At 39.7% G+C, this 26,051-nt stretch overlaps 1 protein-coding gene across 7 annotated transcripts in view; it reads left to right on the forward strand.

Moving 5' to 3' along the window:
• The window catches only part of Trpc4 (transient receptor potential cation channel subfamily C member 4), a 186,156-nt gene that overhangs the window by 153,073 nt on the left and 7,032 nt on the right, over positions 1-26,051 (forward strand). For all 7 annotated transcript variants that reach the window (XM_036191200.1, XM_036191198.1, XM_036191201.1 and 4 more), the window contains 3 exons: positions 1,031-1,344; positions 8,673-8,868; positions 11,696-11,890. In XM_036191200.1, coding sequence (XP_036047093.1) covers positions 1,031-1,344; positions 8,673-8,868; positions 11,696-11,890 — 705 coding nt within the window. The remainder of the gene's footprint in view (positions 1-1,030; positions 1,345-8,672; positions 8,869-11,695; positions 11,891-26,051) is intronic.

A 26,051-nucleotide genomic window follows, 5' to 3' on the forward strand; every position in this document is an offset into this window, starting at 1 on the left:
TGCTAATAAGGTATAGCCTCTCCCCTATATTAGGACTCTAAAAGCCTTGACAACACATAGACTCTACCCATTTGTAATCTCTTCTCTCTTATTCCCACAATACTTTGTGCTAATGCCCTTAAGTGTTTCTGTTATGATTAGTTGTGTCTGTCTGTGTCCTAGTCTATGACTATATTATGGGCAAAAAAACTTCCTTAAGCGCTCACTATACACAGTGTTGAGTATTGAACATTTCACAAAGTTTTGAAAAGTGTTACATTGTTAATCAACATACTTCCCCTTTTGTACTGTATATAGTTTGGGACTCAAGAGCATTGACTATTATTAAATAAATAATCGTTTATTCTTCTTCAGACTTGATTGTTTTATAATGTCACTCAAGCAACAGTCTAAAAGTTGAATCTGGTCACTTGAATAAGCTGTGTTCTTTGCAAGATTTTAAAATGCAATGTAGCAGTCAAGAATTAATTGATTAGCATGTGAAGATTTTAACACAGAAACATAAATTAAAAATAAGGGGGTTGGGGATTTAACTCAGTGGTAGAGTGCTTGCCTAGCAAGCACAAGGCCCTGGGTTCGATCCTCAGTTCTAATAATAGTAATAATAATAATGACAGACCTGTACAGCCATGTGAATTAAAGCTCGTGAGTTGTAAATTAATGAAATTCTGTCTTTGGATAGCTTATCTTAACTTGGTGGTTCTCAACCTTCCTAATGCAATGCTGAGACCCGTTAACAGTTCCTCATGTTGTGGAGACCCCCAACCATAAATTTATTTTGCTGTTACTTCATAGCTGTGATTTTGCTACTGTTATGAATCATAATGTAAATATCCATGGTTTTTGACGGTCTTAGGCAACGCCTGTGAAATTGTGACTCAAAGGTTGAGAACCACTGCTCCAGCTACTGCCGTCCTAAAGGATACACCTTCAAACAGTGGTTGAAGCAGACCTAAGATAGCACTGCAGAACTGAACTTGACTCTGTCAGCGTGTATGTTTACCTTCCCCCTTCATTTCTGTTTCCTCAGTACAGTGCTCTGAACCCACGGGAATCCTGGGACATGTGGCACCCCACCCTGGTGGCAGAGGCTTTGTTTGCTATTGCAAACATCTTCAGTTCCCTGCGCCTGATCTCACTCTTCACTGCAAATTCTCACCTGGGACCTCTGCAGATATCTCTAGGGAGAATGCTTCTGGACATCCTAAAATTCTTATTCATATACTGCCTCGTGCTGCTAGCGTTTGCAAATGGCCTAAACCAACTGTACTTCTACTACGAAGAAACAAAGGGGTTAAGCTGCAAAGGCATACGGTGTGAGAAACAGAATAATGCATTTTCCACGTAAGTCAGAGAGGCATTTCTCTTGGTAACGCTGGGCGGAGTTAAGAGTAGATGCCTTCACAAATTTGAAAAATCCACCCTATGTTTGCAAAGGAAATGGAGAATTAAAGCTATGAATAATGCAGGAAATGGAATTAACATGGCTTTGAATAGAAATGTCGGCTTCTGGCATTAAGAAAAAAATACTGGGTACATTTATTTTAAGTTTTAGTAAATGGTCTTTTCTTTTAAATGACCTCATGAAAAGGAAAGGCTATATATCCTGTTTGAAACTGTGGAATTCAAAAAGGAAGCCTATGTATTATTGACGTCTTATAAGTATGCATGTGCGATCAATCTTGTTGGAAAAATGCAAGCGCTTTTCTGCATTTCCACATGGCCCTTCATATGTTTCTTTTGACTTTTAGTGTGGTATGCAAAAAACATAAGCATGTAAATATTATCCAAAATGGACACTTAAGTCTGCCCATTATAATTACCTAGGTAACATTTCCTGTAAGCTTATATGAGGATGAGCAGTTATGCACAGCTATTGTCAACTTCTGGTGTCTCTCATAAGCAGGATTTATGGCAGCCTGCACTCATAAGAGACTCCTGTGCCCTGCTACCTGCCCACAGGCTTTTCTGCCTGTGTCCATTTCCTTCCCACTGTGAGAAACAAAAGGTTAGCGGGTTAAGAAGCTGGGTGACTTCTCTGTACACAGCAAAGCTGGTTGACACATGCTTGTTTTGTACCTTTAATAACCAACCTTGTTTGTGGGTCCTCATAGAATTATGCACACTGCACAAGAGATGGTACTTTTCCAACTGGAAGGCATTTCACATAACCTAAATCACTCGCAGCTAAAATGCTTTGGTTGGTTTAATCCTGCATCTGTTTGTTTTTATCCTGATATTTAAAACTCCGTTTTAATTAACCAACATCTGCTTTTTGCACAGGATTTTAATCTCACCCTTTTAGATTTGATACAAACTAGCAGTCGTAAGAAACCACGTGATCCTGATTACCCATGTCTCATCTCAGTCATCCTCAGGTTAACTCCTTGGCCCAACTTGGCCTCCTCCTCAGCTGTCTTCTGACCTTGGGATTGAGGGAGGTGGTGGAACCTCCTTCAGTGACATCCTTGTTTGCTAGGACCTTACATGGCATCTCAGCTCTAGTGGTTGGCCTTATCTCCTGACCATATGTGGGTTGTTTTTGTTTTTTTTTTCCTTTGTGAATTGGCAGAAGGCAATGAAGACAAGAGATTCACAAGGACCAGACCCCACCACCCTTCTCTGTGCCTCTCAGAATCTTCCTGGATATTGTCTGGCGACTGATTGTCTCTGTGGTTTTATGACAGAGTGCACTGTCCCAAGTGCCACCTCTCCTCAAACCTTTGATGCTTTCTCATAAGATCTCATGACAGGCTATTTGCTGGGCCTTCCTCTCGTGTGTGTTGCTCAGTCCTTCCTATGTGCTGTATTCCTGAAGGAACTTCTACACAACACCTACAATGGAGTCGCCTACCTTCCTCATCCTTTCTAATGGAATGGAAAAGATCTTACTCACAACCCAATCCTTCTTACCTGCCTGATTCCCCTGCCAGTAACAAGGCTACTGTCACACTGTCCTTGGTCATGATACCCTAAAATTCCCAGTCATCCCCTTGAACCTAATGCCGGTTTATTAGTAAGTAATTAATTATAATATCAGACCAAAAATATTATGGTTAGATGTACATATAAATTTCTGATGTAGATTTCGTCCAAAAACAAATGTCATATGTTTCAACTTAAGTATAGTTTTAGTTTATATCTACCCATGATTTCTTTCATGACTTGAAAGGCAATAGATAATAGCATATCTCAGAAACTGTAGGACTAAATCATTTGACACCCTCCCCCAAAGATTAGATGTTTCATCTAAATTACATTTTTCCTGCAAATGACAATGATGTTTTTCTCAAAGATATTAAAAGCTAAATGATACGACTAACCCTTAATGTTATTAAATAGGCTGTGTTAGGCTTAAGCTTATCCCTAGCTGACTGCTCTGATGTAACAGATGTCTGTCATCCTAAAAGGGACATGTGGCGACATTTGGTGTCTCTTGTTATCTACAATTCATCGCTGCTTTCTTTCACCTTCAGTTTTTCTCCCACAAAAAATTTTCACCGTCTTACTATCCATGATTGCAGAGACTATATTCCGAACGGCATTAAGATCAATTCACAGAAAATGCCTAGCTGAGCACCTGTGCTGTTATCTCGGGCCCTCAAAGACAGTAGCAAATCCTGAGCGGTATTATTTTTGGTAGAGTACCATTTCTCGTTTGTTTCCTGACCTTCTTACCCATCCCTCCTGGACTGCAGTTGTCTGTCTGATAACAGCACCCGCTCTTGTCTCCTTCCTTGCACTGGTGTCATCCTATATAAACATCTTTCTTCACCTCTCTGTCACCCTTCATTTAGCTCCTGCTTATAATGTAGGGCATTGTAGTCACGGGTTCTAACGGCTGTTCGTCATCCTACACCATACTCAGTGTGGCTCCCGAAGAAAAACTTGAGGCATAGACAGCTCGCTAGTCTCTTTCCCAACTTCCCCTTCCTCGTTCCCAGCTCTCCCGGCCAGCGTTACCATAATCCACCCACACAGTGAAATAAAACCTTGGTTCGATACTGTGCTTCCTCCCTTCCATTCCACAGGTCTTTCTCACTTGGAGTATGGTTTTCTTGTCAATATCTTCCCTTGTTCACTGCCCAGGCCCAAATTTACTTCCTCTGGTCACTGAGTTTGTTCTGTCTGTCTGTCTGTCTACATCCTTCTTGGGAAAGATCTTTGTAGACCAAGATTAGAGGCTCCACCATCTACAGTTCCCAATGGTTTTCTATTTCTTACCACATTCACCCCTAACCTTGCTGGACCTTCTCAGTCCTTCACTGATCTGGCCTTTGCCTCTTTTCCCAATTTTTTTCAAGTTCTTAATATTATTTTACTCTTTCCGGACAAATTGATTATAAATCCCCAGTATATATTTTTTCATTCCATTGCCCCTTATTTTGCCTTCACACTTGTCAATCTTTTATTCTCAGACATACTTTTTCCAGTACACATTCCCTGATGCCTATCTGCTGTGGGCTCTCAGTGAGTACAGACTGTGACTCAGGTCTCTACCAGGCTTTTTCTTTTGGGCCACCAACGTGCTCCTGAATCATGACATGGAGACTTGTTATTAGTTATGAATGTTCAGCTTTAGCTTATGCTTATTTCTGGCTATCTCTTATAACTTAACCTGTTTCTCTTCATTAATGTTTTGCCTTAGGGCTTTTTACCTTTCTTTCTATATATCCTACTCTGTGTCTGCGGGCTAGTGGCTGCCTGGCTGGCCCTTGGCATCTTATTCTCTTTCTCCCTTGTTCTCTCCTATCTTCTTTCTCTCATTCTTCATGAACCTAGATTTCTCTTCCTATTTATTCTCTGCCTTCCAGCCCCACCTATCTCTCTCATTCTTTCCTGCCTAGCTATTGGCTGTTCAGCTCTTTATTAAACCAGTCAGGTGCCTTAGGCAGGTAAGGTGAAACAAATGCAACACATCTTTGCATAATTAAACACACAGCACAAACAAATGTAAGACACCTTTACCCAATTGAGGTAATATTCCTCAGCATAAACAAATGTAACACATCTTTGCCTAGTTAAAGTAATATTCCACAAAATAGGTCTGCTAAGACTGCATTTTCCTCAAGCAAATGGATACATTTCCCAGTTCCTTCATGTTTTGTAGTTTTCTCATTGACATGTGAAAAACTGCTCATCATTAAAACACTCATCTATTTGGTGATTTGAAATACATCTATTCAGAAGTACTGCCACAGCAGAGGGATTTGCCCATGAAGTGGGGGTCATGAGCCATATGACATCGTCTGATTGAGCAAAGCTCATTTGTGTGTATTGGAGCTCAATTCATGATGTCTTAGACTGGCTAATTAAGGTCACACTTTACATATTTTATTATGACCTTTTTGGACGGAAACAATCATAAATGTTGAGTTACATCTTGGCATGAATTTGTTCATAATTTTAGTCTCAGAGGACAAGAGGAAATCTGAACCTCAGAAAACATTCCTTTTTCATTTATTCCACGTCTCTAGCTGTAAGTATTAAGCCAAGAAGGAACAGGATCATTCAAAAAGTAACAGCTGAAAAATACCTTCAGTGGGGGAGGGATAAATAAATTGTTATTTATATATCAGCAAAATTCTGACCCATATAAAGTAGGTCTTCAGTTTAGATGTCAACACAGATATTGTGTCATGTGAGTTAATTAGGTTGTGGCATTACCTTGGGAAATTAATAAGTATTTCATTAAAAAAATCACTTCTTTTCACTTACACAATGTGGAAAATAGCCACATAAAGGCCTTCTGAGATGTGATCCAGCTAACGATTCCTAAATTTATGGACAGTGTGCATCTCAGTGGATTTGAGACTCAGTAATATTCCTGGAAGCAATGGCTTTGAAATATTAACCTATATAACAGTCCAATGAAGAAACAACTCATTGAGGGATACTTAAATACCAGGCTCACAGTTCATCTGAGAAGCAAATATATTTTAGCTAGGTGAAATGTCCTGTGAATTTCAACACAGATTCATCCCACCAAAGAAAAAAAAAAACACTGTAGTTGATCACAAAGTTTCATTTTGCATTTTATTTTGCTAAATCTTAATTTTTTAAGTGTCTGTAGATGTTTGCTAAATGATTAATGAATGTTCTTTGAGAAACTAGTTCTTTTAGAGAGAAGCAAACTGAGACTTTCAACCATGGCAGCCTTTTAATTTGCATGACTGCTTTTATTAGACTGCTTGAGGAAACAACCATAATGAAAAGGCACTTGTAATGTCATTTATTTGTTAGTGTTTTATGTATTTTATAATGTGTGCTATGTAATATGTAACTTTTCCTTTTCTTTCCTGAATGGGGTGTGTGTGTGTATATGTATGTATGTATGTATGTATGTATGTATGTATGTATGTGTGTGTGTATGTATGTGTGTATGTATGTGGATATGTACACGAGTGCATGTATATTTGGGGGACAGAAGTTGAAGTCTGGTGTCTTCCTCCATAATTCTCTGCACCAGTGAGGTGGAATCTCTCACTGAGATGACTTAGCTAGCATGGCTGCCAGCCCCAGGAATCCCTCCTCCACCTCCTAAAGCCTGGGATTATGGGCAACAGCCACAACTGCCTGGCTTTCGTGTGGATGTTTGGGATTCCGACTCCAGGCAGTGGCTTACAGAGCAAGTGCTTGATCTCCCAAATCAAGTCTGAGCTACATCATGTAAAACTTCTCCTGAATTGCTCACTCATGTCAGGACAAACCCATCTGAATTATATTTATATATTGCTATCAAGAGTCATCACTGTAGGGAAAAAAGAACACGGTTAATTCACATTAAATTTAAAGAATGCCTAAGAGTTACCAAAACTTAAGAAATTAGAATCTTGAACCAAATTAAAACATTTTTATGAACTTTGCTGGAGTCAAGAATTCATTTCAGTCTCCCTAACAGTTTGGAGACCCAGCTGGGCTCTCCCATGTGAACACATCTTCACCTTCTCACATAACACAACACCCCTCATTCTGACTAAATTTGCTCAAAACAGCCTCTTTGTTACAATTATCTGTCACAGCATTTAACTATTATAAAATGTAAATAAAATTAAATTTCATCTCCTAGAATCAGCTTTTCAACTAAAAATGTGAAGTTTTCATTTGCAAAAAGTAATAAATTTGTGGAAATAAAAGGTCCAAGTGGCAGTTTGGACATATTTAGTTAGACTTCTTAGATCCTGAGGGCTATAAATGAATGGTGTCTGTTTCAGGCATTCTACTGTAAGGAAAACACACAGACCCACAGCCCCCAGATGCTCTGCCAAGAAGGATATGCCCAGCTTTAGAAAGATAGGGAATTGACCCAGAGCTGGGCCAAGAGGGCTGCCGCTGCATCAGCCTCAGTGTGATCCAGTGTCTCCCCATGTATTCCTTTCTTTTGTCCTGTGCTTTATTTGTTTCTGCATCTTAGAAGTGTTGTGGCAAACCTCCAACACACTTTGTTCCCAATGAGCCTCCTAAACTCATTCCAGGCTCCTCTGGCAACTACCTAATGTTGGCATTTCCTGCAGAAAGGAAGTCAGGTCCTCCTTAGGCCAGGCTGCAGGCCTCATGTGAATTGTCTTCTTGTGTCATTTGACCATAGATGACCTAACATTCAGGCACTGGGTAGGCAGTTTAGGGAGAGCTCAGGGAGCCATGATGCTGGGATGTGACTGACCTGTTCTCCCAATGAGATTCCGTTCTAATCCTGGCTGCTCTAAAGACTGAAATCCCACCTCCTGATTCCCCATGTCAGTTTGCCTTTATCTCTCTAATATAATGTAAACATCATCTTACTTTAATCATTTCTAAGAGTCTAGAAGCTCTACCATCATCTTACTACACACCATATTATTGTGTTACACTATACATTGAAATGAACATTTCTTAATTTGACTTAATTTATTATGTTTTTCTCATGTTTAAATAAAGGAAATTCACTTACTACCTTGAGTGAGTAAAATGGGCCTTGAAATTAAAAAAAAAAAAAAAACTATAGTGGCTAAGCATTCTAAGACTATTTGCTTCCTGGGGCAGCTCCAATTACAAATGCAAAAATCTAAAAAAAAAATCTAATTTGTTTTAATCCTTCCATAACTAAAAGCAAAGCAGAGGAAACTGTAACTGACTTTTATGGAATAGTAAGCTTTAGGATTAACTATCCTTCAGACACTGAGGACGGGAATCAACTAGCTTTCTATAAACAGGAACAAGTAGTAAATACTTTAGACACCATGTGTCACTTGTTCTCTGGTGCAATTGTTTATTTCTGCCAACATGAACAGCACCAAACAAACCATAGACAGCACAGAAATAAACAAGGGCGATTGTGTCTTGTAAAGTTTGATTTACAGATGTTAAGGTACAAACTTTCCATAACTTACACATGGCACAAATATTATATTGTGATCCCTTTATTTTTGCTCGACCACTGGAGAAATAAAAAACTATTCTTAAGCCAGCAATCATGTTTTTCCAGGGTCTGAATCCTTCACCCACTTACTCCAACAAAGTGTGGTTTTCAATGCTCTTTGGATAATAATAAATAGGAAAAACAAGTATAATTTTGTATCAGTTTGATAAAAATATTTTAAATTATTTTATTGAGTTTAATTTTGTAATTTTTGCTTGAAATTAAAGGCATATATAAAATAAGATAACAATACTATTTTCGTGTTTTATTACAGGTTATTTGAAACTCTACAATCCCTGTTTTGGTCAATATTTGGACTCATCAATTTATATGTTACCAATGTCAAAGCCCAGCATGAGTTCACCGAGTTTGTTGGGGCCACCATGTTCGGGACGTACAATGTCATCTCTCTGGTTGTCCTACTGAATATGTTAATTGCTATGATGAATAATTCTTACCAACTAATTGCCGTAAGTTGACAACATTACTTTTAATTCAATATTCTTTCTGTGGAGTGTTGTTCTCAGCTGTATTCTATCTTATCATCATAGTAAATAAAGTGTATAATTTGCTATTAATGAGAGAGATCAGAATAGTAAGTGGTTAGTTGTGATGTATATAAAAAGTGGTGTAGCATAAGTGGCTGTATATTATTCTATTTTGTACACAGAGTAACTTGGAAAATTAAGTCAGCCTGTATTTCCAGGGAGCCATGCCATGAAACAATATAGAAAGAAGTGACTCATCTCTACGCAGCCCAACAGGCTCTGAGTCTCTCCCTGGAGTAGGCTAACTCAGTAGAGACAAACCCATGCCAGGCTGGAAAATTGAAAAGAAATCCCAGAGATAAATCTGGTAAAGGGAAAGCTAGATGTTCAGTTTCTTAAAGTGTAGAAAAAGTATGGTCTGGAGAGATGGGCCAGTTAAGAACCCTTGCTGCTCTTTTAGAGGTCCCAGGTTCAATCCCCAGCACCCACATGGAACCATCAGCAGTCTCAGGGGAACCAACACCCTCTTTTGGCCTCAGCTGGCATCTGGCACACATGTGGTGCACAGATAGACATATAGGCAAAATATCCATACACATGAAATAAAAATTTTGAAAGTTTACTCAAAGCAACAAATATAGAAATGATCTTGAGTTCTCCAGACAAATTTACGGTGCAATATATATTATTTATAATTCTGGCTTGCAAACAACATAGCATCATTTATTTACTCAAAATTTCAAAAATTTTTGCCTAGGCACAGATGCTTACATCTGTAATCCCAGCATTTGGAAGGCTGAGGCAGGGAGACCATTTTGAATTCAAAGCTAACCTGAGCTACATAGTAACTTCCACACCATCCTGGGCTAATCCATGAGACACTGTGTCAAAAAGCACAAAATCATCAACCAACATGTCTTATCAACTGAATGAGTATGGTCGAGTAAATGAATGCCTTTGTACCCAGGACTGTTAGAGAAACACTGCAGCAGCTGAGGTGGGATACTTTATCCACTTGAACTTATTAATTAGCCATCTAAGCCTACAGAGGACAGCTACAGTAGCAAACTAGAACTCACTGTGGCACAAGACATTCCTGTGAAGTCTTTCCTAGTCACACCTTAGCATACAGCGTATAGTACAGGTTGTCCATTTTGTCACACCCAGCAGCAATGGTGTCCTGTCCTTGAATCTATAGCAGAACTGTTACCATAATTTTTGTTGAGCAGCACTCTGAATTTTAGTTCAATTTTCTTCACAGAGGTAAATTTTTCTCATGCCTGTCACTGAAGAAAAAATTGTGCAAGGCATTAGAATACAGCATCTGTGTTGCTGGTTCATAGACTATGTGTAAGAATTCCTCTAGCTCGAGCGATCTGGACATGAACATCAGAAATTGTGGTTATACAGAACTTCAGGTAACATCCAAGAGCCTGAAGTTTTTATAGATAGATTCCACATATATCCAAAGCAACAGAAAACAAAACAAAAACAAAAGAGAAAACCACCACCATCAAGCTAAGGACAAAGACACTGCCAACATTTGGGGTCCTGTGAAACATTAGATACCCCAGCTTTGTCAAGAAGAAAACATTACTGAAGAGTAGCATGACACTGTCTCACCACTCTGTGTGTGTGTGTGTGTGTGTGTGTGTGTGTGTGTGTGTGTGTGTGTGTGTGTGTGTCTTGTTTTTCTAGGGAATGAACAGAAAACAAACCTTAAATCTCCCTTTATTTAGCCCAAATGCTGAAATTGTAAGACAGGCAGGCATCAGGACAGAGATAGTGACCCCTCAGTGTCCTGTGAGGGAAGCTCCTTGGGATGTTTGCATGTCAAGAATCTAACTCTTGTGTCTCCCAGAATCTTGGGACAGACTCAGAATCTCTTTTTGGTTCCTGATCCCCACACCTTGGAGCTATAGGGTAAATCATAGAAATGTAGGAAGTTAACAGTTGCTGAGCTGAATCAGTAACAGAAGCTGCAACTATAGCCTTCTCATACTTTCACATTGCTTACAAATTTCTTATGTATCCACTGTACATTGCTCATATACTTGATTTTTTAAGGGACTTTTAAGGGACAAAAGAAAAGAGTGAATAATTTCAATATTAAAAAGAGAGAGTACTGTTCCAGGATTCCTTGAGGTGTGTAACTTCAACTGAGCAATGGTTTAGGATGCAGGTGGTCTCGGGATTGTGCTGGACTAGCAGATGACATTTGGCCACCATCCTGGGACACAAATATCCTGATTAATAGCTCCTGTGCAATTGCACCAAGACTCAGTACTGTGATGGAGGCACTATGCAGCATTGTGTGTTGCTGGGATTTCTCTGTAAATTTGCATCTATTGTCTGAAGGTAAAAGAGAGTTATCCATGTGGAAACGCATCCACTAAGACATTCCCTGCAGCACCAAAGCTTGTCTGTGAGCGTCTATGCAGGTGGCATTCATCTGAGCAGTGTGCAAGGCCTGGGCTAAGATGCAAAGCCATGCCTCTGGCTAGCACCTAATGAAAGTAAGCCATGCAGTCTTCAGAGTCAGGACTGTAGCATTGCCTCCCAGGCATAACTAATCACCAAAGCCTCTGTGACACACAACCGTAGATTGCTGGTTCTCTGAAGAAGGAAGAATGAGTGGAGTGACAGTGACTGGGTAAGCTGCCGTCTCTGAGAGTTAGCGGTGGTTTTATAAGCAATCTAATTAATGTTCCAACAACCACTCTGTGTCAGGCTCAGGCTCCATCTGTGAGGTTTATCTTACCTTGTTAATTAGAGAACCTGTCTGCAGTTGTCATGTTCTCTTGTTCAGGACCATGCAGATATAGAATGGAAATTTGCCAGAACAAAGCTTTGGATGAGCTACTTTGAAGAAGGGGGTACCCTGCCTACGCCTTTCAATGTCATCCCAAGCCCCAAATCACTGTGGTACCTGGTCAAGTGGATATGGACGCACCTGTGTAAGAAAAAGATGAGAAGGAAGCCAGAAAGCTTTGGAACAATTGGGGTAAGGACACATCCCATTAGTATTACATTCTCAATCATGAGTTGTTTGACTAGAGTGGAATCATTACCAAACATGAACAGATCTTATGACTTTCTGATCTTGCTGATTGTACACAGTGAAGTTTAACTGTATGTACATCATTCCTGTTCAATGCCTGGTCAGAGTAGCTAGGACCCTTCACAAGCCCATTTCCTGGATGATAGACATCACTCCTGTCTTAATGAGATCAACTCTCTTCAAAGAGGCCTCCTCATTCTGTTAGCCTAGGCGTGGGGACCCAGCCATCTCTTGTACTCTGATTTCCAGCTCTTCTGCAATTGCAACAGCAACTTATCTGTGGCATAGCTAATGTCTGGCTTTCTCCCTCTGAACTGTAGAGTCCATGAGGATTGATGCATGCTTCAGTGTTCAAGTCGTGGTGTCCAACATTGGATCCATCATTGAGCATGATGTTGCCTGGTGGTTGGTCATGTGTAGCCTTTATTACACTGAGATCTATTCCCTCCAGTCCTACTGCTCTGGGACGTTTGTCAAAGGCATTTTCTGTATCTATTGAGATGATCATGTGAACATTTTTTAGACATTTATTTTATTTCTTACATTTATTGATTTACATATGTTCCGCCTTCCCCATATATCCAGGATAAAGAGAGCTTGATCATGGTGGATAATCTTTTTGATAAATGCCTGAATTTGGCATGAAAGTATTCTTTTAGAACCTTTCCATTTGTGTTCATTGGGATATTGGCCTGTAGTTTTCTTTCTGTCTTTTATGTCTTTATCTGGTTTTGAGATTAGAATAATGCAAGAGTTTGGAAGTGTAGTTTCTGTTTCTAATTTTTGCATGGTTTAAGAAGTACCTCTTGTAGATCTTCTTTGATAGTCTCATAGAATTCTGCTGTGAATCTATCTGAGCCTGGGCTTTTTTTTTTTAAACCTGGAAGGCTTTTTATTACTGTTCTAATATCTTTATTTATCATGTTCTACTTAAGTTGAAATTCTCTTTTTGGTTTGACTTTGGTGGTTTGAAGAACCTAAAAATTTACTCTTTTCTTTTAGATTTTCTAACTTTATTAAAAATACTTATAGCATTTTTTAAATAAAATATAATATAATAAGATAAAACAAAAACAACACATTGGAATTGAACTAAAAAAACAGAGAGAGAAAGAGAGAGAGAGAGAGCCAAAGAAAAGGCACAAGAAACAGATACCCACTTATTTTCACACTCAAGAATCCTATAGAAACACTGAACTGGAAGCTATATTATATACCCAAAGGGCCCACTGAAGATTCATACAGGTCCTGTGCATGCTGCCTCGGTCTCCGTGAGTTCACAGAAGCTTTGATCGTGTTGATTTAGAGGGTCTCGTTCTCCTAGTGTCGTCCATCCCCTTTGGTTCTTAGATTCTTTCTGCCTCCTCTTCTGCAGTATTACCTGAGCCCAGGGGAAAGGATTTGATGGAGACATTCTGTTTAGGGCTGAGAGTTCCAAGGTATTTCACTCTCTGCATAATGCCTGCCTGTGGGTGTCTGTATTTGTCCCTAGCTGTTACAGGAAGAAACATCTCTATTAATGGCTGAGCAAGTCTCTCATCTCATCATCAAGTATAGCAGAATATCATTAGGACTCACTTCATTGGTAGCTTTTTTTGTAAAGAACAGTAGTATTTGGTTTTATCCTAGGTCCCTGGGATATCTAGTCATAGGTTTGTGGTCACCCAAGCAGTGTTGAGTGTGGATTCCATCTCATGGAATGGACTTTAAGTGAAATCAGTTATTGGTTGGTTGCTTCCCCAACTTTGTGCCACCATTGCTCTAGCACATCTTGTTGGCAGGACAGCATTGTAGATCAACTGGTCTGTGGCTGGCTTTGTGATTACATTTCTCTTTTGGCAGCCTGCAGAGCACCTTCCTGTACCAAAGGTGATAGAACATAGTGGTGAAGGCTCTGTGTAGACACCAGCTCAACTTCTCCATGTTCAGTGAGCTGTGTGGGTGTGGTCTTCAGCAATGGGGCCTTGCTGTCAGTTTGTAGAGAACAACCTATAGTCTTGGCAACAGCCTGGGTTGTTTAAGGTTTCCATGTGACACCTTTGGCCAACAACTCAATTAGATGAAACCCAATAGAAGTGTCGTTTAGTGATAAGAGATGGCTAGTTGGGGTTACGACTTCCCCTATTATTTGGCATTTTCACTTAGAATGTCTTCATATATAAAGATATTTATTATATTAATATACTCTATTAATATTAATATTAAGCTTCTGCCATGTTAGGTTTTCATACTACCCATCCAATGGCTCTTAATTTTAGCTGTTTCTCCCAATATTCTCTCTCGTCCCCTTTTCCCTTCCCCTCCCTATGTGAGTCTCCCACTCCAGCCCCCACCTATCCATAACTATTTTATTTCCTTCTCCTAACGAGATCTATCTGAACCCCTAGGCCTTTCGTCTATACCTAATCTCTGTGGCACTATGGGTTGTAGCTTGGTTATTATTGACTTAGCAGCTAATATCCACATGTAAGTGAGCATACTAGATTTGTCTTTCTGGGTCTGGGTTACCTCACTCAGAATGATGTTTGCTAGTTCTGTCCATTTAACTGCAAATTTCGTGATTTCACTTTTTTTAAAGGCTGAGTAGTAATAGCGTATAGGTTTCAAAAGTATTCACTTAATAATGTTCTGAATATCTTCACTGCCTGTTTTGATGTTTCACTGTTGATTTCTTTGTTTGTTTGTTTTCTTTTGGTTAATTGGGCCAAGAGTCTGTCAATATTGTTTAACAAATCTCAAAGAACCATCTCCTAAAAAGATTTTAGAAGCAAAACAATACAAAGGGTCAATAAATCCATTGATTAATTTCTGCTCTGATTTTTAGTATTTCTTCCTACCTACTGGATTTGAGTTTGGTTTGTTCAAATTCTTGAGTTTTATTATTAAGCAATTTATCTGTGTTCTTTCTGTCATTCTTAGAGCTATAAATTTCCCTCTTAGGAGTACTGTTAACATGTCTTGGAGGTTTTATTATGTTTTCGTTTCATTTTGGGAACATTATATTTCTTCTTTGGCCCATGTATTATTCACTAATATGTTGTTAAATCTCCATGAGCTGATGTATTTTCTAGAGATTTATTTATGTTGATTTTAAGTTTCATTGCATTGTGAACAGAGGGGTTACATGGAATGATTTTAATTTTTTCAGAAACTTTTAATATGTGTTTTGTGTCCCAGGATGTAGTCTAATTTAGAGATGCCTCCATGGACTGCAGAGTAGAACATATATCTGTTGATGTTTAGGACAAATATTCTGTAGATAACTGTTAAGTCCATTTGCTGTGTGAAGTCATTTAGTTCTAAGTTCTCTGTTTGTCTTCTGTCAAAATGACCTGGCCAGTGGAGAAAGAGGATTATTGAAATGACCTATTACTGAGTTGGGGTTTATCTGCATCATGAAGTCCAGTAATATTTTTTATGAAATTCCATGCACCACAGTTTGCTACATAATTGTTCAGAATTATAATATCATTTTGAGTAATCATTATTTTGTTTGGAATGAAATTATCTTCATTATCTCTTAAAATTTGATATATATATTTTTTTAAATATTAGAATAACAATTCCTGTTGGCTTCCTGATTCCATTTCCTTGGAATACTTTTTTCATGTTAAAGAAGACAAAATGAGTTTCTTGTAGGAAACAGAAAGAAGATGAAATTGATGATGAAGATGGTGATGATGATGATGATGGTAATGGTGATGATGGTGATGATGATGATGCCTGTATCGCATGCATGTATGTGTAGATGAGTGCAGGTGCTTGTGGAGCCCAGAGGTACCGGATCCCCTGAAGCTGGAATTACACATAGTTGTAAGCCACCTGACTGACGTGGGTGCTGGGAACCAAACTCTGGTCTTATGGGAGAGCAACAAGTGCTTTTAACTGCTTAGCCATCTCTCCACTCCCAAATTGTTTTCCTTAATCCATTCTTTTAACCTGAGTCTTCTGATTAGGAAGTTGAGGTCATTAGTCTTTAAAGCTATTATTGAAAAGTGTGAATGGATATCAGGCTGTCATTTTGAGATTTTGCTGATTGTGTTCAAAGTCTTATTTTGCATTTTATTAATTATGTCTTCACTTGTTTCTTTCTACACTCTCTTGGCTATGTTCATTGTCTTCAGTTCAAGGTTCTACCATTCGTGTTCTCTGAAAGGCTGATTTTGTGGACATGGATTTTTTTTTTTTTTTTGCCTATTGTGTCCTAGGAAGTTATTTTTTCTCTTTGAACTACAACAGGTAATTTTTCTGGGTACAGTAGTCTGGACTGACATCTTTTGGAACTTGATATCCACTGTTCGGGCTTTTAAAGTTTCCGTTGAGAAATCAACTGTTATTCTGATGGGTTTTCCTTTATATGAGTTACAATTTTTCTCTTGCAGATTTCAGCCATTTCTCTTTCTTATGTATATTTAATATTTTAGCTATAATATCGCATTGGAGTTGTTGTTTCTGCTCCTTTCTATTCGGTGTTTTTGTGTGTTCTTGCATACATATGTCTCTCCTTAATTTGTGCATGTTTTCTTCTTTGATCTTGTGGAAGATCTGGTTTATACCGTTAATCCATGGCTCCTCTCTTTCATCTATGCCTATAATTAGAATATTTTGTCTTTCATAGCATCCCAAATTTTATACATATTTCTTTCATGTGTTTTTAAAACTTTTCATATTCTTTGCTTGAGTGGTCCAATTCTTTCATTTTTTCCTTGGGTCCTGTCTTAGTCAGTGTTCTATTGCTCTGAAGAAACACTATGACCACAGCAGCTCTCAGAAAGAAAAGCATTTAATTCAGACTTGTTTATAGTTTCAAAGGTTTGGTCCATTGTCATCATGTCAGGAAGCTTGGTGGCATGTAGGCAGACATGGTGCTGGGGAGAGCTCAAGACTTTCAGGCAGCAGGGAGAGAGAGAGACAGCCACTGGGACTGGCTTGGGCTTCTGAAACCCCAAAGCCCACCCGCACTGACACACTTCTGTAGTGGGTGGCTGTTTGATCTGTGACCTGAAGCACCACCCCTAGTGAGGCAGCTGTTAAACCTGCCTATGACCTTGAGATACTGGGGTGTGGCCACTAGGGACCCTTAAGACACAGGATGTACATACACCTCCTCCTCTTGACTATCTCATGGTTTTAGATGCTGAGATCTTGGACCAAGCCATTCAGTGTAGGATATAGCTCAGCATTCCCAGACCCTATGATAAATCTCCCATGGTTGTGAGTTTACCCTCAAATAAATTCCTTTGATCATTAAATAGACTCTGTGGATTAACCTCAATACACTTTCACCAAAAACACCACACCTACTCCAACAAGGCCACACCTCCTAATCCCTACCAAGTAGTGCCACTTTCTAACAACCCAGCATTCAAATATATGAACCTATGGCACCATTACTCCTCAAACCACCACAGATCCTGATATTCTAAAGGGCATTGTGCTTTTCACTTCCAGCTTCATTTCTGCTTGAATTCTCTTCAATATTTCTATCTATTTACTGAATTGGGTTTTCAAATTCTCAATTGACTTTTCATTTGTCATTTCATTCAGCAGTATGTCTGTGTTTTCTTGAACTTCACTCAGGCATTTATTGCTGTCTTCCTTGAGTTCATTGGGGTGTTTGTTCTTGTCTTTTTAAAACTTTTTGAGCTCTTTGGAGTTTATGGTTGTTGTTTTTTTGTTTTTGTTTTGTTTTGTTTTGTTTTTTCTTTTTTTAAATCTGTGTTCTGAGATTCATCCAGGTCATTCTCATTGGAGACTATTTCTATAGGAGTCCTTAGTTGGAGGTGGGGACATAGTATCTTAGCCTTTCCTGTTGTTTTGTTTTTACCTTGTGACCTGGGCTTGTGGACTTCTTCATGTGTCTGATCTGAGAGTCCTCCTATGACAGGTTTGGCCAGTGTGGGAACTGTGTATCTTGAGCTAGCCTTGTGAATATAGAGATAGCATGGATGAGTTTAGTTTAGGGGAATTCACCAGGGAAAGTGTGCAGAGGCTATGAAACTGGAACCAGGACTTGAGTTATGACGTTGACATGTGGGGTTCTTCCTTCTTGCCCTTAGCTTGACATCCACAAGGCTTTGTGATTGACTCTCATGGGCTGTCTCCTACTTTGGGTGTCATGGATTGTTCCTTCAACCCAGTATTTGTTCTATTGTAAAGGGAAATTGACTGGCACTAGAAAATTACTGCTGGAGGAAGTGGTTATGTTTGCTCCTATATACTCTGACCCCTGAGCTTGAGGAATCATAGTTGGAGAATATACTTGACCTTACAAATCACAGCTAGTTTAGGAAAATATTATAGAAAACCTCCTAGTAACTTGTCGTCTTTATCAGTGACCTTAGAAAAGAGTGGCATTCTTTTACTCCAAATATTTGATTTGTCCACTAAGCCATGTTAAATTCAAATCATTTTTAAAACATTGCACAATAAATTATTGAACAGAATAAATTTTATGGAGCTCAGTAATCAATAACAATATGTTGTGTCACAGGCCAGTAACTCAGCTAGAATTTGAGTCAGAGAAGGAGGTACAAAGGTATGGCCTCTATCCTTGAAGGCATCTTTGGGAAAAATATAGCAGTGAACACGTTACGAAACATCTGTTAATCACACTAGTCCATATGCTAATGCAGTCCAACACAAGATGTCATACAAACAATGCATGCAATAACTGTCATTCTTCATCAAGTATGTGCACAATGTTTCTGGGATGCAGGTACCCACTTTCCTCCCTTCTGGATCAAAATCGATTTACTGTCCTTTAGTCTAAGAATTTTGAGGCAGGATCTCATTATGTAGCCCAGGCTGGCCTAGAATTAACAGAGATGCCCCTTAGTACATTGCCTCACACACAAGTGTTTTGATTTTGAAAATGGAAAGCCAACTCATGAAAATGTGTTTTTCATATTTCAATTTTAGGCAAAGCCAAGGAAATCTTGGGTTGTAAGGTGCTTGGGAAACTTGCCACCTACCATACACTCTTCTTTAACACTGCATCTTCCAGTTCTGACCACACAAAGGCTGGAGGACGCTCTAAGAAATGCCTCCCTGCTCTCTCCCAAGCCTCTCATTGGCAGTCCTTAGTCTATGGCACCTCCAGTGCAAGGAGGGTCTTCAAGTTCATTTGGGCTTCCTCCCATCTGAGCACTGAGGAGCACAAACCCTGCATTACTTCTGAAGTCAGGAAAGCATAGTTCACTCAAGGCCATAGATGCACAGCCACTGATGTAGCACAAATCTTAAAAGTTCTTATTAATAAAACCAAACCTAGAGCAGGTATTGGGGTGAATGCTGGAAGATCGGAACAAACCACAGCTACCTCTCCTTGCCAGTTCCTCAGCTGATCCTGTTTCCTCAGACTGGAAGTTTCTGAGTCCTCATCCAGAATGAATCTCAGCTGAACTGTTGCTCAAAAGCCTAAAAGCTTCTAGTTTCTGGTCTTCACGCCTTATATACCTTTCTGCTTTCTGCCATCACTCCCTGGGATTAAAGGCTCACTTTCTGGGATTAAAGGCGTGAGTCACCAGGCTTGGCTGTATCCTTGAACACACAGAGATCCAGGTAGATCTTTACCTCTGGAATGCTAGGATTAAAGGCATGTGCTACTACTGCCTATCCTCTATGTTTAATATTGTGGCTGTTCTGTTCTCTGACCTCAGATAAGTTTATTAAGTGTGCACAATATTTTGGGGAACACAATACTACCACACACAGATGCATTTCCAGACACACATAGTTGCAGATGCATGGCCATAGATGCATGGCCACAGATGATGCATGGCTACATATGAAATTCAGTTTTCTATTAAAGGAACAATTCCCATTTTTAAGAGTGAGACCTTAAATGATGTGAGTTACAGAGTGTTTTGATTTTTGTTTTGCTTTTTTGTCTACAGATTACTGTTCTCAAAACACAAAATTCTTCTGATGTCTCTATTTTTAAATTTGCGTCTTTGGCTCTAATCTGATGCACAGGAAGTTAATTTAAGCTAATTGACCTCAAACCATTCATTTTTTCCTTTGCAATATACATTTTTCTGACCTTGGATTGTGTGTGCTTTAGTGACTTGAGAACTTATGCCAAACCAAATATTCTGAGTCATGCCTGCCTCTTCCTCTCTTAATAGCACCATATGGCTCTTACCTTCTCCCATTCAGGGTTTTGAATAAGCTTTGTCCTAGCCCAGCTCAACCCTGTTGGAATTTACTCTTTCTCTACTCTCCAAAGACATAATAGTCTAGCTTGTAAACTCTTAGTTGCAGTGTGTGTGTGTGTGTGTGTGTGTGTGTGTGTGTGTTATATGTAATATATTATGTGTGTAATACACACACACACATATATATATATGTAAATTTTGTATAGGAGCTCTTATCTACAAAAGAAAAGAGGAGAAGTTAATTATTGTGAAACTGGCCCAGAATAGTGAAAGATGCTTTCTGTCTAGCCTGAAGACCTGGGCCCATGGGGTGGAAGGAGATAACCAGCTTCTAAAATTTGTCCTCTGACCTCCATACCACCATGGCATGTGTGTCCACACACATACATGCACACACGCAAATAGATGGATGTAGTTTAATTTTTTAAAAAGATGGTTGTTAAACTTTAGAAGAGTTTAATGAGGAAGAAGGGTGAAAAGCCATTGGTGTTGCTGTGAGGCCACTCATGTTTGGCTAGCCTTGTGACAGTGCATTGTATAGACACTTGATAGTAAAGGTTTACACGTATACACATATTCATTATGAAAAGGCCACACTAGAGGACCAGGGACATGCACTTTACAAAAACAAATCAAATATTAAACCATGCTTGCATCACCCTCCAAAAGAACTTAGAGATCATCCACTTCCATTTTCTTTAAAACAGAACTTGGTGACTTTATCCAATTCCTCAGGATCCCTTAGGGACAAAGCTTCTTGGGGAGCAGAGCTGGGGGACAGGGGAAATAGGTCCTTCGTTTCTCAATGCACTTGGCTCCCCATCACCTTCCCTCACTCCCTGAAAATTCTGAAGAGTACACAGCATTGTTTTCCAAGTTATGTACTCAGATTTTGATTTTTTTTTTCCTCTGAAGCCTTTGGAGATCTCAGCTGATTGTGTCTCAAAGGTCTGAACAGGCTGCCTTGCTTTCTGCTCTGACCAACAATGTGTGTACATTTATGTCAGGCTTTTGAAACAGAACATTGAAAATTCAGCCAGAGGTGATTATATTCTTCAAGGCATGCTCTCTAACTTTCCTACTGTGGTTCACTTAGAGATTCGTGTCATCCATTAGTTGTGTGAATTCACACTGCTGTTCAGGCTATGCACATTCTCAGAAAGAGCCTAGAATGGCAGCTTTTCTTGGGCGTGGCTGCCCTGGTCACTCTCTGGGAGCCCATTATGGCTGGTCTCATCTTGTTCATGCTTCTTGGCAATAGTAATTCGGTAGCCAAGCTTGTATTAACCTCAGACTTCCTCTGATGGATGGTTGATATTTTTCTTTTACTTGACTGTTTTGTGCAAGAAAACATAAAATGAAGTGGCAATGTTTTATTGTTGAACAAAACTTTTTTTTCTTTTCTTTTTTTCTTTTTGAGCTGAGGATCGAACCCAGGGCCTTGGGCTTGCTAAGCAAGCGCTCTACCTCTGAGCTAAATCCCCAACCCAAGCAAAACTTTTATGATGGAAGTAAACAGATTATTGGCAGGTGGCTCCTGAAAATCCCACTCAAGGGCCAATTATGAAGAGTACCCTAGTCAAATAATAACATTAAAAATCGTGAGTCAGAGAATGTTTTTTATTTTATGTCTGTGACCTCTTGGAGCTCAGAAGAAGATGTTAGATCCTCTGGGATAGAGTTACAGATGGTTGTGAGATGTCATGTGGGTGCTGAGAACCAACCTGGGTCCTCTGCAAAAGTATGCAATATTCTTAACTACTGAGCTGTCTCTACAGCCCCCTTTCAAATGTTTTGCCAATGCCTTCATTGGTACTAAACCTTCAAGAATCATCTAGAATTCTTTTTTAAGATTGAAACTATAATGAGAAATCCCTATTCAAAGAAAGCATTAGCACCAAGCTCAGCTTTATAAGCTAAAAACCAACCTCCATACTTATTGCTGGAAAGGTTCAAATATGTTTAATTCAAGTCCAAGGCAGCTAAGGCAATACCTTCCCCAAAGCATTTAATTAGAGTGAAACATTCTTAATGCCATGGACCTGGGTGGGTTTCTAACTGGAATGCTTAAATTAATAGGGCAACATACTAACTCCCAAACTACCAGATCTTTGAGAAATCACAGCATTTCTTGAGTTTTGTATTTTTCACTGTATAATTTTCTCTTCAGTGCAAAAGTAAAACATGAAGCATAGTCTCAGGGCCATGGAGTGTCACTCAGCCCTGGGATGTAGATGAGCTATTAAAGTCTAACCAGTTACCACGGAAATATAATTAATTAAGTCAGTGCAAGAGAATTAGAGCCTGTGCATTTGCCCCGCCTAGCATTTAAAAGAAGAAAGCTAGTAGTCAACGCCTGTACTTCATCTTTAGTGGAAATTTGTCAAAACGTACAGTCCAAGCTTCACCACTCTCAGTAGGCTTGACTGCAGATCTTACAGAAAAGAGAGCGGCCATCCATGAAAACCCTGGTTTCCCTGAGTTACTGCTGTAAGACTTGCTAGGAAGGAGTTTGTACTCAACTTACTTTTTCAAATGGGAGGTGGTATAAGAAGTGCTTGGTACTCCTGGAACTTCAGGAATGAGGTCCTGAGTACTTGGTCTGACAATATGATTCCCAGGAATCCTGCATCTTTATTTTATACACATAGAAAGTGTGTTTACTAAGAAGAATTCTCAACTGCATGCTGTAATGATGAGAAAGTGCATTATGGAGGACACTAAGTAAATCCATCTCAGAGCCAAAGTGCAATTTTTGGAGTAAAGAACTTGTCCTGCATTGGCCTTTTGCCCACACAGCAGGTTGCATCCTTAAAGGGATTCACTGAGCAGAGGAAAGACTAAACGGCATAATTCATGGACCAGAAACTCAAGTGACAGACAGAAACCACAGTGAAAATGAAAGAAAATGACCCTGAAAGCTGACTGCAGGGAATCAGCTCTTTGCAGAGAGCCTGACCTTCCACACAGTAGACCTGGGAAGAATGGAAGCTTAAACAGCCAGCAAATGTTACACTGCTTTCCCCAGGGCCCCTCTCCTGCTGCCAACCTCGCTCAGCTTGAGAGACCTCAGCTTCCCCTGCACCAGTCAAGGCTTCTCATTACTCCATTGTTTTCTTTCTACTAGTTCTGTGACTCAAATGCCACAGTGGGGCCTAGCACAGCATGGGAAGCCTGCAGTCCATAGCTTATACTGAAGTGACATGAATATTGGTGGAATTATTAAGGCCACTCCACGTAGTTAAAAGGGAAGTTTATTTTGTGGGGTAACTTACAAATGAAGGGGTAGGTCGCAGAGTCTGGCAAGGTAGAGGGTAGTCCGGCGGCGGCGTTCTCTGGAGAACTCTGCTCGGTCCACCTCTCGCGTCCGGCGTCCCGGAACCAAGAGAGTGAGTTCTTCCCGATCCTTCGTCTTCTGCTTCCTCCTCTGCCCCGCCTTGTGGGTGTGACCATTACCGAAGCCTCAGTGGGGGTTGGAACTTCCAGGCCAATGCTGGGATGCCTATCCACTACACATGAAGGTGTACCTTCAGCCTCTGTCTTGAATACCATCCTGTCAGGAAATGTTCCTCATGTAATCCAGCTCTGTATATATGGTATAACTGACCAAAAGAATGACAACATCATGTGCTTGTCTTCCAAAATACTCTCCCTAGACAAATGCTAAACAGGGTCCTTGATCTTGACCCACTTTCCTGTCAGGCAGAATTGACAACCAGTCTAATTAAAAGTAAAAGTTAAAAAGTGCAACTCTCAGCACTGCAAAAGTTTGCAGAAATCTGATTATCCCTTTTTACTTAGTACCTTTAAATCAAATACCCCTGATTACATTATTGCCATAAGCACCTCCATCACTGTCTAATTTTGGTCTGTTTCAGTGACAATTGTGATACAATCCCTTCCCTGAAGATGAGAAAAGACCTTTGAAAGTCAGCAGATCTTTACCCACTAGAAAGGTTACCAATACCCCAAGTACCATTGATGGTACTTCTGTTATGACATTTAACAATATCGCTAATTGGTAACAATTTTATGTATGTTGCAAAGAGTATACATAAGTTTAACTACCCTGCTCTCCTCGTCTCCAATTTTTAATTTAGAAACCCGAAGCCCCTGGTACCCCAGAACGTGAGCTCACTATAGTTGTATTCAGGCTGAGGCCGTAAGGGCCTCAGTCCCAGCCATGTGCAGACACAGACCCTGTGTGAAAGTGCTCGCAGAGATCTTGAGTGACGCAGCTTTCAGACCAAGAACACCAAGGATCTATGGCCATGGTCAGAAGCAGCAAAGTCCTTTCCTGCCTGATGCCAGACAACACTGAAATAAGTCACAGTTCCTTCCCATGACACTTGGGTAATTAAAAACCTAGGCACTAAGAGCCCCTGACTGGACTGTGCCATAAAAGGTTCTCGTGAAGAGCCCACACTAACTTTTCCAATTTCCTCTCAGTTTCTAGCACCAGACGTATTTGTTAATCCTATTCCAATTTTCAGGAACACCTGTATCTCTTGACTTGTCAAAATCTCGATGCCCCGTGTTCAGTCCAAATACTCACTCCTGCTTACCAACTCTCTCCTCTGTACAGTATTACCTCTTTCTCCATGTTCATGGGACACTCACAGGCATCACCTCTGCGTTTAGTGGTGTTTTCCGTTGTCTCTGTCTCACTCACTTCATTACCTTACAGACTACAAGTGTGTTTTAGTCAACGTATTATTCAGAGGCTTCTGGCCTCTGAAAGAATAATTGTACATATGAAGACATAGTCACCTGATAAATGTATCTCAAAGTGGCTGTATAAGCAAATAGCTATACTATGGAGACAAAAATCCACGGAGATTGTGGCAGATAGTCAATGCCATGTGGAGATACTTACTCATAAAGATCCCGGACTCCCACAAAAGGTGGTCGACTTCTGAGTTTGACCATCTTTTCCCTTGCTGTGTCACTGTAAAGCAAATTTCCTGTTCTCATCCCTCTTCACTTCCAGGGTAAAGACATTTCATGATCTAGCTGAACACACTACTTTGACAAGCATGAAACACATAAAAGTCCCACAGAGAAGCAAGCACATTCCAATTGTGTTTCCTCAGAAGTAAGCCGGAGGATGGGTCAATTTATGAAGTTTGAGGGTTCAGGGATATTTTTAATTTGTGTCAATCAATAATTAAACAGTGAGGAACTGGGAAGGTGAAGGAAGCTGACCCCAGTAATGGATGCTCTGAATCAAATCTCTTGTTTAGTATTTTAAAGTGCCCAGTGAGTTTATTTCCACTGTGCAACTCTGAAGCCCATCCGAGGTACAATCATCTCCATGTCTAACCCGATTCCACATCCTTCATATTCCACCACTGACACCCACTTCAAATGCAGACAATAAGGGCGAGTAGGCAAAAACAGCAAAACAAGGACCTATGCTGAGACACTGGAGAAGGGAGAAGAGATGAGGTGTGCAGCCTTCATGCCCATTGCAAGATTAAGGGGTATTATGTAATTACCAAGGAGACAGAGAAAAGAATCAGTTAACAAAATGTGAACCGCCTTAAGTTAGCCTTAAACTTAACCAGAGGAATTTAAACCCCAGGGAGCTGAGTAAGCTTTTCCTATGCCCTTCTTTTTTTTTTTTTTTTTTTTTTTTTCTGACAAGCTTTTTAAAATTTTTCCCAAGCCAAATATATTATGGTTCACTTTAAACTATGCTCTTCATTCTTTTTCATATTTTAATTAAAATTGTTGACTATAGATATCAGGGAAGGTTCTAGAACTTGAAAGAAACTGTGCCCATTTTAATATTTAAACCCACCATGATATCTTTGCTTATCATTCATCAGTCTGATTCTATTAACCTTAATCTTAGTTTTGTGCTCAATGAAGTTCAACTATGACCTTAGACTTATTTTGGCATTATCTTACTGAATTTATAAAGATTCTAAAATCAATGAAGG

This window comes from Onychomys torridus, chromosome 6 (assembly GCF_903995425.1).
Source record: "Onychomys torridus chromosome 6, mOncTor1.1, whole genome shotgun sequence".
In the NCBI taxonomy this organism is placed as follows: domain Eukaryota; kingdom Metazoa; phylum Chordata; class Mammalia; order Rodentia; family Cricetidae; genus Onychomys; species Onychomys torridus.